Source organism: Cervus canadensis, chromosome 27 (assembly GCF_019320065.1).
Source record: "Cervus canadensis isolate Bull #8, Minnesota chromosome 27, ASM1932006v1, whole genome shotgun sequence".
NCBI classification, from domain to species: domain Eukaryota; kingdom Metazoa; phylum Chordata; class Mammalia; order Artiodactyla; family Cervidae; genus Cervus; species Cervus canadensis.
In genome coordinates this window covers 38912282-38924661 of record NC_057412.1, presented here as the reverse complement: position 1 = coordinate 38924661, position 12380 = coordinate 38912282, and the positions used below count along the sequence as shown (strand labels likewise).

General features: G+C 40.5%; 1 protein-coding gene across 4 annotated transcripts; it reads left to right on the top strand.

Moving 5' to 3' along the window:
• The first annotated feature begins 4488 nt into the window (after window positions 1-4488).
• On the top strand, window positions 4489-11956 carry CLDND1 (claudin domain containing 1). 4 transcript variants are annotated; one of them, XM_043448924.1, is made up of 6 exons: window positions 4539-4638; window positions 5761-5811; window positions 6035-6344; window positions 8774-8884; window positions 10267-10404; window positions 10546-11956. In XM_043448924.1, the coding sequence occupies exons 3-6, from the start codon at window positions 6053-6055 to the stop codon at window positions 10764-10766; spliced, it is 762 nt and encodes a 253-aa protein (XP_043304859.1). In that variant the 5' UTR covers window positions 4539-4638; window positions 5761-5811; window positions 6035-6052; the 3' UTR covers window positions 10767-11956. The 4 variants fall into 4 exon arrangements, with proteins under 4 accessions (XP_043304860.1, XP_043304862.1, XP_043304859.1 ...); XM_043448926.1 differs by having other exon boundaries at window positions 4595-4638; window positions 5768-5811; XM_043448925.1 differs by lacking the exon at window positions 5761-5811 and having other exon boundaries at window positions 4489-4638.
• The last annotated feature ends 424 nt before the right edge of the window (window positions 11957-12380 follow it).

The window sequence follows — 12380 nt, the reverse complement described above, 5'->3', positions numbered from 1 at the left end:
AATATAATGTACTATATCATGCCAAATTGAGTGGTACCTATTTGCTATTATCCCCAACTTCATTTGTTGGATTTTTTTTTTCTCTTGGTATCTCATATTTACCTAAACAGCAGTGACCATAGTATTCTAGGCACCTACACTTCAGGCTTCTTCATAATTGTTGATTTAATCTGGGTTTAGGCTACGTACAGCAATTTTTGTCTCTGGTACCCAGCATATTGTCTGGCATGCAATTGGTGGTCAATAAGTGTTTGCAGAGCTGGACTGAATTCGCTTGAGTTTTGAATCATCTGAGATGAGTAAGTACTTTTCACAAACTTCTCAGACAGCTTCCATTTTCCATGATTACTGATTTTGTTGAAGCAGCAAAGGTCTGAACTGCTGTATCTTTTCTAATCAGCATGCATGCAGCTTTCATCCTTTTTCTTTGTCCATCTACATTTCCCAGTCTGTCTTCTTGTATTTTACTTCGCTGGAGGTATAGGATACATGCATTTCCCAATGAAACTGCAATGCTGTGGACCTATAGCAACCATACTTCAGAGCTACACTTTCTTCTAGCAGAATTATGATTCATAAAACTGTACAGCTTTAAGTGATATTAGTGATCATCTAGTACAACCATTTAACTAATGAGGACACTGGGACCCAGAAAGAGGTTATCTACCAAAGATTCACACTGATAATTTTAAAATAAAGGACAAATTAAACTTCTCGTTTACACATGGTCCATTCTCTGTCCTTCAGAAACATAGACATCTGGACAACTATAGTTTGTTTTTTTTCTCTGTGTAACATCCATCAGGAATTATTAAAAGGAAAGAGCTATTTTGGACACACTTTTTATTTGCCTTGTCCTTGATTAACTTTGCATTGTTCTGTAGTGAATTGGTACAAAGAAATTCAAAGACTGATACATCTTTTTGAGGATCGTTATTGATTAGAACCTAGAACTTGATATTTTTCTATTTTCCTTCTTTCTGCACTCCAAAGTTCATAATGAAAACAATCAGGACAAAACTAGATGAGAAAAATATAAGGAATATATATTTTGCTTAATATAATTTTTAATTACTTAAAAAGGTACAATTAAAAGTAATATTTAAGTATATTAGGGAGTTTTGTATTGGAGGGAATTCTCACATAAAGAGTTGTTTTGTATTGGAGGGAATTCTCGCATAAAGAGTTGTTTTTGTAAGCACATAACAAAAACAAGTTATAATATCTGCATAACTAGATTTTTGGTTTATTTAAAGTAGAGTATAATTACAATACCTTCATAACCATCCTTAACAAGTTAAGCCAGAGGACTAGCTCAACTTTGCTTTTAACTCTAAATTTCATAATCTGTACTTGGTTGCACTAAATCATCTTTATATGAAAATACATCAGGGAAGCTACTGTTCGCCAAACAGTGCAGTATGAAATGAAGACAAATTTAACTGCATGAATTTATTAAGTATTTATTTTGCTTATCCACATGAGCAGTTAGCATAGATAGAAGACAGAAACCCCAAGATGTAAAGATAGACCAGAAACATGACCGTACGCTTGGTGGTACTGGGTGTGATGGAGCGGGTCAAGTCCTCTGGGCTCAGTGGGCAGGAAGGTCCCAACCTCAAGCGTGCAGGCACTCCCAGGTCCATGCTAAAGTGCTGACTGAAATGTGTCATGTTTTCTAGGCATTCTGCAGATTTCATAGCTGAAAGCGTCATCCTCCTTTGAAGGTCTCTCCAGACACACCCATCTGCTGAATCATGAGGACTTTCATATGCTATGAGCCCAGCCCGGTAATCTCCTGAGTGAAGCTGAGCGAGGATGCCCAAAACCTGGTCCTGGCAAGTCCTTCCTAGCCATTTGGCAGTTGGTCCAGAGGTTGGAAATGGCAACTCACTCCAGTATTCTTGCCTGGGAAATCCCATGGACAAAGGAGCCGGTGGGCTACAGTCCATGGGGTCGCAGAGTCTGATGCGACCGAGCAACTAAACAACAAACAACAACCACCACCGAGGTTCCTAAACTTCCTGAAGTGAGCAGGGACCAACATAAATGGCTTACTTCCAGCCTCCAGGGGAATTGAGAGCTTTAAAGAGGTGTTTATATTGCCCCTATTCAAAGATTATAGGTGTTGAACAAATAGTTGCAAATACTAATAGTTTAGCAATTGTCTAGTATGCCCCAGGCTCTAGACTGGGTATTTTATATGTATTTTCTCATTTAATTCTCACAATGATCCCATGGAATAGGTGCTATTGTCAACATCATAATTTAGATAAAAATAAACTGAGACTTAAAGAGGTTAAGTAAATTCTCTAATGTCACAAAGCTAGTCAGCTCACCCCAATATTCAAGCTTGAAGTCAGTTATTCCCTGGGCTCAGTTTCCTTGTTTGTGAATTGAGGCGGTGTCTTCCTCTTCCTTTTTCAAACTTCTCTTTGACCTGGTTTTATTTACCATGTAACTTCTCTAGAGATATAGTTCCACTTCACTCGAGAGAGAAGGTAGGGAATTTCTAATGAAGCCAGTGGGTGAAAACATTTCCTGGTGAACAAATGCATTGAGGAGTTTTACTATGCATTAACAATTTGCCTGGGCACCTCCACCATTTTCTCTAGTTGGTGCCTTTAACAAACTTCTCCTTTGATCAGATATCCTACATGAAATTCTGGTGGTTTTGAATATTATACTTGGCTATTACCTTATTTTAATTATGTACTGGATGTGAATACCAGTTCACCAATTCTGGCAAAAGAAATATGGCTAAAAATAGAAAAACAAATGATACACCTTCAGTCTATCAGGGTGGTAGAAATTTAGTATCAGATTAGGGCTCCCACTTTTTTCCTGTGCTGTGGCCAAATTCAAAGGGATTTGGGGGATGAGGAAGTGTTTGAGAGTCCTGCTGGTCCTTGAGTTGGCTGTCTCCGTAGGTGGTGGTTGTTTAGTCGATAGGTTGAGTCTGACTTTTGAGACCCCATGGGCTGTAGATTGCCAGTCTCCTCTGTCCATGGGGTTTCCCAGGTATAAACACTGGAGTGGGTTGCCATTTCCTTCTCTAGGGGATGTTCCCAACCCAGGGACTGAACCTACATTTCCTGCATTGCATGCAGATTCTTTACCACTGAGCCATCTGGCAAGCCTGGTCTCTGTAGATATCCGTTGAGAAATCCGACATTTGCTGTTCTCAGAGCACATTCTTGGGTCCACATGGGTCACTAAAGAGATGTCACTGTTTCTTGTTTGTGGATTTCTATGCAGGACTTGAAGCCTTAGAATCCTTTCGTTGCCTCTGTGCCCTGCTTCTTCTTGTTCAGCCGCTTAAGTCATGTCCAACTCTTTGCGACCCAGTGGGCTTCAGCACCAGGCTTCCCTGTTTTTCACTATCTCCCCCAGTTTGCTCAGATTCGTGTCCACTGAGCAGATGATGCCATCCAACCATCTCATCCTCTGCTGCTCCTTGCTGTACAGCCACCTGCAATCTCTGAGGTCACTCATGACCTTACCTGCTTAATGCAATGTTCTCCAAAATTCAGTCTTTTTCATACTACATTAAAAAAGTATTCACTTTTTTGACATATCTGAGATGCTTGGTATTAATAGTTTAACCAATTTATTTAAAAAGGAAGCTTTACTACAACAAAGAGAAAATATCATTTGCCTTTAAGAGAAAGCAGCCAAAAATTATATGAAACCTGAAGAATGTCATTACATTCTATTTGGATGCCTTCTGTCAGGTTCAATTCAGTTCAGTCCGTTAGTCACGTCTAACTCTTTGTGACCCCATGGACTGCAGCACTCCAGGCCTCCCTGTCCATCACCAACTTGCAGAGTTTATTCAAACTCATGTCCATTGAGTCGGTGATGCCATCCAACCATCTCATCCTCTGTCTTCCCCTTTTCTTCCTGCCTTCAATCTTTCCCAGCATCAGGGTCTTTGCAAATGAGTCAGTTCTTCACATCAGGTGGCCAAAGTATTGGAGATTCAGCTCAGCATCAGTCCTTCCAATGAATATTCAGGATTGATTTCCTTTAGGATTGACTGGTTGGATCTCCTTGCAGTCCAAGGGACTCTGTCAGGTTACATCCTTCTTAGTCTAAACTTAAGCCATAAAACCAGAAAGACTACCTGCTGCAATGGGAGTGAGGCTGTAGGAGTTTTTAAATTATTGGGTTACTATTTTCAAAGGATAATCGCATCGTTGTTTCACAAGTAGGGTGGTGGTAGGGAAAGCACAACTGGAAAAATCTGAATCACATTAATCATAATTAATGACTCGTAGTGACCCGAAACACCTCGCCTTACTCGGTGGACCTTCGTGGTAAACTACAAGAAACAATCAGCTCAGACCTCCCTTCTGCGCACCTCGGAAGCTGAACTACATCTCCCACAATGCGCCGCGCCCGGCGCCGGGAATGCCGTCTGCCGCGCCCCGCAGCTTTTCCTCTGTCCCTCCTACAACTCCCACAAGTCCCCTCGGCTCCGGGGCCAGGCCCGGCCCGGGGTGGAGGCGGAGGCGGAGGCGCGGGAGTTATGGAGGGGGCGGGCTCTGCAGGGAAGTGCGTCAGAGGAGGCGCGGGGAGAGTAGGGTGCTGTGGTTTGAGCTTGAGGGCGAAGCTGGCGGAGCAGGAGGATGGGCGGTGAGTGAGCGGGGCCGACGTCGCTGGGCGGGGGTCGCGTAGCCGTTCGAGGTTTCCAGTAGTTTGAAGAGGGGGCCCCCTCCCTGGGCGCGGCCCGGACCGTGTGGGTCCTGAGCGGGGGGCTATCGCCGGCTTTTCCCTCGGCTGATTGTTCCGGGGAGGGGCCTTCTCGGGTATTTGGGGCCCCTGGCCAGGGACCGCTCAGGGCTGCCCCGCCCCAGAGCCCGTTCGTCTCGACCACCCCCAGCCTCAGGGTGCGACCCGCGAGGTGACAGCTCCAGGCGTCCGGCCTGGGCGAACCGCCGCTCCCGGTGCTCGGGACCTTTTAAGGTCATTTGAGAGCATCAGGATGAAAAAGAATTAAAAAGAGTAAAAATACAAACCCAACTTCTGGAGTTATCATCGTTAACGATTGTGATTGCTCTGATCTCTCCTGAGTCACTTGCCATTTTCCAAACTCAGCAACCCCAGTTTGCGAGCTTGTTTTCGAGCTCCTTTTTAAGGTGTTTGGCGCGGTTCATGGTATATATTTGCAGTATTTGACTCAGCTTGATCCGCCTTGAGTCATTGTACTGCGGCCATTTACTATTGCCATTCAGCCCAGTCCACGCCTTTGGAGTGTTAATATTTGCCTAATTCAGAGTTTTCCTTCCGGCTGAGGAGGGAATCTTAGTTTCCAGATGAGGAGGTTCAAAAGTATAAGGAACGGGGCGAGTAGGTAGGAAGGAGGGAAGACTTTGACAGCGGAAGGGAGCTTGGCTTAGCTTTAATGGATTAGGAGCAGATTGGTATCTAGCATTACTGCATATTATTATTCTCTTTACTCCTCCGTGCGCCTGGAACAACCTTTCTCTCTGGGCTAACAAACATTTTCAGCTGTCTTCTAAATAGCTCCTTACTCTTTCTTTACCTTGTTTTAAAAGGTTTCCCTGTTCAGAGGAAACTGGGAGGAGCCGATTTCCTCTGCTTCCTTTTCCAATGCCTTTTTCACACTCAGACCCAGAACACTTAATGCTCTGCAGTCTGTCATTAAAAATGTATGCAAGGTACATTGCTGACTCTGGGCATGTCTACTGTTTGTATCTGTAATGTGTATGTCCATTTCAGTGTTGTCTGTTTTAGTGTGCAGGTGATAGACTAGAGAACAAGACTTCTGTCTCCGTAGCATCCTGGGTATGTGAGCATTCAATAAGTACTTTCATGATAATGAGTTTTGTTTTGAACTTAATTTAAAACATGCTTGCTTCTTTTTAAAAATAATTCATTAATGATTATGCATTACTTTAAAGAGCCATGGGATGGGGAATAGGGTAAAGGGTGATTTTGACATAATTCCTTTCAGAATCTGTACTTGTCCTAGAAGTCTAACTTTTCTTCTTTTTCAACTTCTAAACAGAGCAGTCTGAATGCCAGAATGGATAACCGTTTTGCGACAGCGTTTGTCATTGCTTGTGTACTTAGCCTCATTTCTACCATCTACATGGCAGCCTCAATTGGCACAGACTTCTGGTATGAATATCGAAGTCCAGTTCAAGAAAATTCCAGCGATTTGAACAAAAGCATCTGGAATGACTTTGCTAGTGATGAGGCAGATGAAAAGACTTACAGTGATGCACTTTTTCGATATAATGGCACAGTGGGATTGTGGAGACGGTGTATCACTATACCCCAAAACACATATTGGTATAGCCCACCAGAAAGGACAGGTATTTCTCTTATTGTAACTTTTGTCTCCTTTGTGTGTGTGTGTGTGTGTTTGCGTGTGTGTGTTTGCGTGTGTGTGTTTGCATGCACGCACACTCCATCGTGGGCGACTCTTTGTGACCCCGTGGACTGGAGCCCGCCACGCTCCTCTCTCCATAGTATTTTCTGGGCAAGAATACTGGAGTGGGTTCCCATTTCCTACTCTAGGGCATCTTCTCCACCCAGGAATTGAGCTCACATCTCTTGCGTCTTCTGCAGTGGCTACTCAATAATAGAGAAAGTGATACGGTGATGGCCAGTTATATACAAGAAAGTTTGTGGGTTCTTTCTCTTCCCAAAGAAATAAATCTTATGTATTTCTTTTTCCCTATCATCTTCTCTCCTCAGTTCCATTAATTACCATTGTACTCATTAATATTGGTTGGATGAGCAACTGTCCTTATTTTGGAGAAAACCATTTTAAATCTTTGTACTTATTTAGCCACACATTGAAATAGTTGTATTAATCTCACACATGTCATGAGAAAATAATTAGAAAAGTACTTTGGAAGATTTTAAATACTTGGTAATTGTTAAAAGTACTAGTATACAAAATCAAAGTTAATACATATGAATTAATAGGCATTTATATGTAGTTGTGTTTTAGTAGATATTATCATTTGCCCTCTAAATCTTGAGGATATAATTCGGCCAACTCTATGTTTATTTTTTTTTTTCAACTCTGTGTTTAAATCTGCTTGTTTAAGACCGTTTTAACAACCATTTTGATGGAGTTTTTAGGTTAAAAATATGCATTAGGAGAATAAAAAAAATTAAGAAACTACCTCTCAGGTTTATTTTGTAAACATTCTTAACATTGAAAAATTCTAATTTCCAGTTGTTAAGATGGAAACTTTAGAGTTCTTTGCAGGGAACATCTTTATAAATTTGTTTATATTTATGACTAGTTCTGTTGGCCTCTTGGTGGGGGATACTGTATTCAAATCACAGCACAATGGGCTTGAAATACTGTACATCAGAAGGATGATAGTTTGGTTTTATACAAAAAAGAAAGTGATTGGAAAGAGGTGAAAGTTGGTTGAATTTTATTTAAAATGTTGAGTTCTATTTATGAGAGCATAGGAGCACTTGATACTTGAATCTTAGCAATCATTTATTATTCAGTCAACAACTATTTATTTATTGCACACTTTCCTGTTCAGGGCCTAGGAGCTAGGAGTACGTTAGGGAAAAAAACAAAAATCCCTGGTCCTGGGGAGCTAACATTCTGATAAGGGCTGACTGGCAATAAACAGGTATAACAGTATAAACAGAATCAATAATTATAAGTAGAAGGTAATGTGCTATGAAAAATAGAGCAAAATAAAGGGGATTTGGAAGGACATAGGGAAGGGGATGTTGGTGGGCATATAAGTTATGTTCTTCAATAGTAAAGGCAGGATAGGCTACAGCAGGAAAACACCACTTGAGTAAAGACTTGATAAAGGTGAAGGAGTTGACCCTGTGGGTAATTGTGGAAACAGGGAGACTCATTTAGGATGGATGGAACAACTCTAAGGGCCCTGTGGGCCCTGTGGTGGGAGCATGCCTGAAATACTCAAAAACCAGCAAGGAATTCCCTAGGCTGGAAGGGAGGGGGCTGGGGGAGAGTTGGGTAGGCGGTCAGAGATATATTCTGGGAGTGGGAGTAGGGCAAATCATGCAGGATTCTCTAGGTGTGATGAGGACTTCGGATTTTACTCTTGAGTGTGATGGAGCCACTGTGGGGCTTTGTGCAGAGGAAAGATAATCTGGCCACCTAGGCAGATGTGTTGAAAACAGACAGGTACCTGGGCAAGACAGTAGCCAGGAGACTTAGGAGGCTGTTGAACCAGTTCAGGTGAAAGATGGTTACGCCTCGGATCAGGGTGGTAGTACTGAGCAGTGCCTGATCCTAGATATCCTAGATATATGTTGAAGGTAGAGCCTGCAGGATTTCCTGATGAAATGCTTATGGGCAAGAATGACTCTATAAAGTTTCTGGTCTTAGGAATGAGAAGGATAGAATTGTCGTTTACCTGAGATGGGGAACAAGACTGATGGAATAGGTTTGGGGGAGAAGATCAAAGTTACTATTTATTTTATTCTTTGTCCCCTCCTCCTTTGTAGTCGTCTTACTATCTATTCTCATTCATTTTACTCATTTTTTTTTCTTTTTTTTTTTTTTTGCCTTCCTGTACCCATGTCATACACCTGCTGCTGAGAACCATTCGTCTCTTGGGCATTGGTCCATTCTGTGTGTCACTCAGGGTCAAAGAGGCTGCTCTCCTGAGAACGTTTTTCCATATCACCTTTTATTTCAGAGAATAATTACTGAAAGAGATTTTTGTTAAATGTTTAAAATTAAAACAAGCAAAAAAACAACAAGCAATCGTTGTTTTTCTTATTCCAGAGTCATTTGATATGGTCACAAAATGCATGAGTTTCACCCTAAATGAGCAGTTCATGGAGAAATTTGTTGAGCCTGGAAACCACAATAGTGGGATTGATCTGCTTCGGACCTGTGAGTACTTTGTTGGGAAAAAAAGGAAAATAACTTTATATGTCTTTTGTTGAACTCTGTTTTTGGAACAAGATGACGTTGTACATTGTGTCAACTTAAAATAAGATCTTTAATGTTATCCCAACAAACTCTGTCCTATTGATAATATATTTTAGAAGTTAGATACGTACTTACCAAATCGCAGATATGAAGTTGAGCAGCTAATACATTGGGTGACAGAATCTATATTCACCAAAAGATGTTATCAATAGGCCTATTTTAAGAGGAAATTTAATAGGAATAAATAATAAATTTCTATATTTAACTTAAACACTTCATTTTTCTGTCTTCAGATAGGGATATGTGAAAAAAGTTGACTGCAAGCTTTACATGAGTCAACTTAAGTGTCAGGCCTCCCAAAAGTATTGATCTAGTTTTAGGTGGTGGTAACAAAAGTGTAGATGTCAAAAACGAAAGTGCTTATTAAGAGCATTCTGTTCCTCAATGCTCAGGCTGCCTGGGAAGTACTATCTTCAGATTTGGACCTAGTCTCTAGGCTATTAGAATTACTGGAACCTGCCTGAAGAATGGCCGTTTCATGAGAGGGGATGTTGAATAAATGGCACATATTCTATTTTGCACTGTCAATGCATAGGAAGTTTATTACTAACAGAGTTTGAAGGGAAGTTAGAAAAAAGACGTTGATGTAGTTCCAGAAAGTAAAGCTAGCCCTAAAAGGTAAAATTTGGTTCAGAGTTGATGTTCCTACATTGATAATAATTAAAATAGTTTGAAAAGGTAATGGGGTTCTTTGTAAAGTCATCAGCTTTTTTTCCATGTTGTTGAGGGACTTTATGATAATTAAAACTGCCATTTATTGAGTGCCTGGTGTATACCAGATCCTCTGCTTTGTGCTTTGTGTATATTCTTCTAACAGGTCTTTTATAATCACTATTCATTTACTTGTTATTCCTGCCTTGAGATCCTATAAGGACTTAAATATGTATGTAGAACCAGAAGGTTTTGCTTCCAGTCTGGTTCTTCCACTTACTGTGTTACCTTGTACAAGTTATCTTCTTTCAGTTTCTTCATTTATAAAATGGAGGTAAATAGTACCTTCTTCATAGGGATGTTGGGAGGTTTAATATACAAAGCATGTATAGAACAGTGCCTGATACATAGGAAGCCCTCAGTAACAGTTCACTATAGTGTCTTTTTGCTTCTGTCAGAAGAAAGTTAGCACTGTTTTGAAAAATGTGCTTTAGGAAAAAAGCCTCAATATTAAAGCACCCCATTCTCAGTTTTTGAGAAAAGTTCTAATAGAATGTGAAAGACATTGCCATTGTGAGAAAACTGAAATCATGGTAACATTTCATTTCTCTCTCTCTCTCTTTTGAAATCAGATCTTTGGCGTTGCCAGTTTCTTTTACCTTTTGTCAGTCTAGGTTTGATGTGCTTTGGGGCTTTGATTGGACTCTGTGCTTGTATCTGCCGAAGCTTGTACCCCACCATCGCCACAGGCGTTCTCCATCTCCTTGCAGGTGTGTCTCTTCTTCAAACGTAGTTTTACCTCCTTGCCGCCTTAGGGGTCACATGTCACTGCCTTGTTATGCTGCCTGGGAAGCGCTTATCGCGCTCTTATCTAGCTGTGTTGTTTTTTTTCCCCTCAATTTTCCTCCAAGGTCTGTGTACCCTGGGCTCAGTGAGTTGTTACGTTGCCGGAATTGAACTCCTCCACCAGAAGCTGGAGCCGCCCGAGAATGTGTCTGGGGAATTCGGATGGTCCTTCTGCCTGGCTTGCGTCTCAGCTCCCTTGCAGTTCATGGCTTCCGCTCTCTTCATCTGGGCCGCTCACACCAACCGGAAGGAGTACACCTTGATGAAGGCGTATCGTGTGGCATGAGTGGGAAGCCGCCTGCTTTACAGTTGCCGTTTTTATGATTTTTTTTATATTAATATTGTCCCTTATCTCCCCCTGAATTGTTTTTAATTTAACTTTTTTTTTTGTGGATATACCATTTTATCCTGAAAACCCATTTTATTTATTCATGCAGACAGTTGTTTCTCAACACAACTAAAATTTAAATGGAACCTGGGTGATTCCATCTTTTAGTCAAACTAATCTAGGTTCAGAGTCCAGACAGAAGAAATTGGGTAGACTCTTGGCACAAATTTGTGAGGAAAATTGGTAGTAGGAGGTTGACCCATAGCAAGTTCTGCTGATGTCTGTTAGACTTTTCAGTAATGTAACTGTCTGTTTAACTGGAACTTATAGTTTCTTTGGGAAACCTCTTATCATTGTCAAAACTTACATTCACTTTGCTACTTCAGACAGCCACTCAGCCAGAGATATTAGTGCTGTCTTCAAGGACTTAGGCTATCTAAAATAAGGAAATCATCTAAGATCCTTTTCCCTAAATATTGGCATATAGTTTCATCTGAAGTGAAATACTGCAGTTTTTTATCTGTACACTGTCTGTTTAAAAGAAAGGGAGTGTTTACGTGGAATTTTAACTTTGTTAACTACAAAAATTCCAGTTCAGCCAGTCAAAACGATTAACCTTATTTTACCTTTTTTTTTTTTTTTAAATCTTTAATATGTCAATAGTATTTCCAATATCAGCAAACCTTTTTGGATTTTTGTTCCTTCCCTCCTCACACACCAGACTTATTACAAGAGTGCTTTCTTTTAAATAATACATTGAGGTCACCGAGTAAAATTTTCCAACTGCTGTTTATTTCAGCTAAGTACCATAAAGAAGGTTCCACCGTAATGACCCTCCAGAGCTAGGAAAACTACCACAAGACCTAAAGCTTTGGCTGGTCATTAACTTCCGACTATGGTCTTTATCTCTTGTGGTGGAATGATGTGCCTTTCCTTGCCTAATGCCCTCCTGGTGTGTTGTCAGCATTATTTAATGTCTTCTAATTCAGTCATTTTTTTATAAATATGTCTATAAACATTGAACTTAAAAAAAATCTTATTTATTTATTCCATTACTGTAGTACTTGACAGATTAAAAAAAAATGTAACAGTAATTTCTTACAAAATCCTAAATCTGTCTTTTTTAAAAAATAAAAAATGAGAAGAGACTCAGAATTGTGTATAGTGTCTGAGTTGATTAAATTTCAGTACCTTAGGATAACAAAGCACTACAGGATTCTGAATGAGGATTACTGTGATTTTCTGAGGGAGTTGCATTGTTGCTCTGAAGGCCTGTCTTTATGTCTACTGTTTGGGTTTGTTTTTTTATCTTCTAGAAAATGTGGGATGCTTCCACTAGTAAGAGACTATTTTTTACGTTTCAGTTTTAAGACATGTTTTCAAAGTATCATGTAATATGATACATACCATGTATTAAGATAGTATCGTGTCATTGCTAACCGGGCTACTTTTTTATCTTTTGGCAGTGCCACATGGCATGTGGGATCTTAGTTCCCCTGCTAGGGATCGAACCCCTTACCCGTGGATTGGCTGCTTGAAGTCTTTACCACTGGACACCAGGGGAGTCCCAAT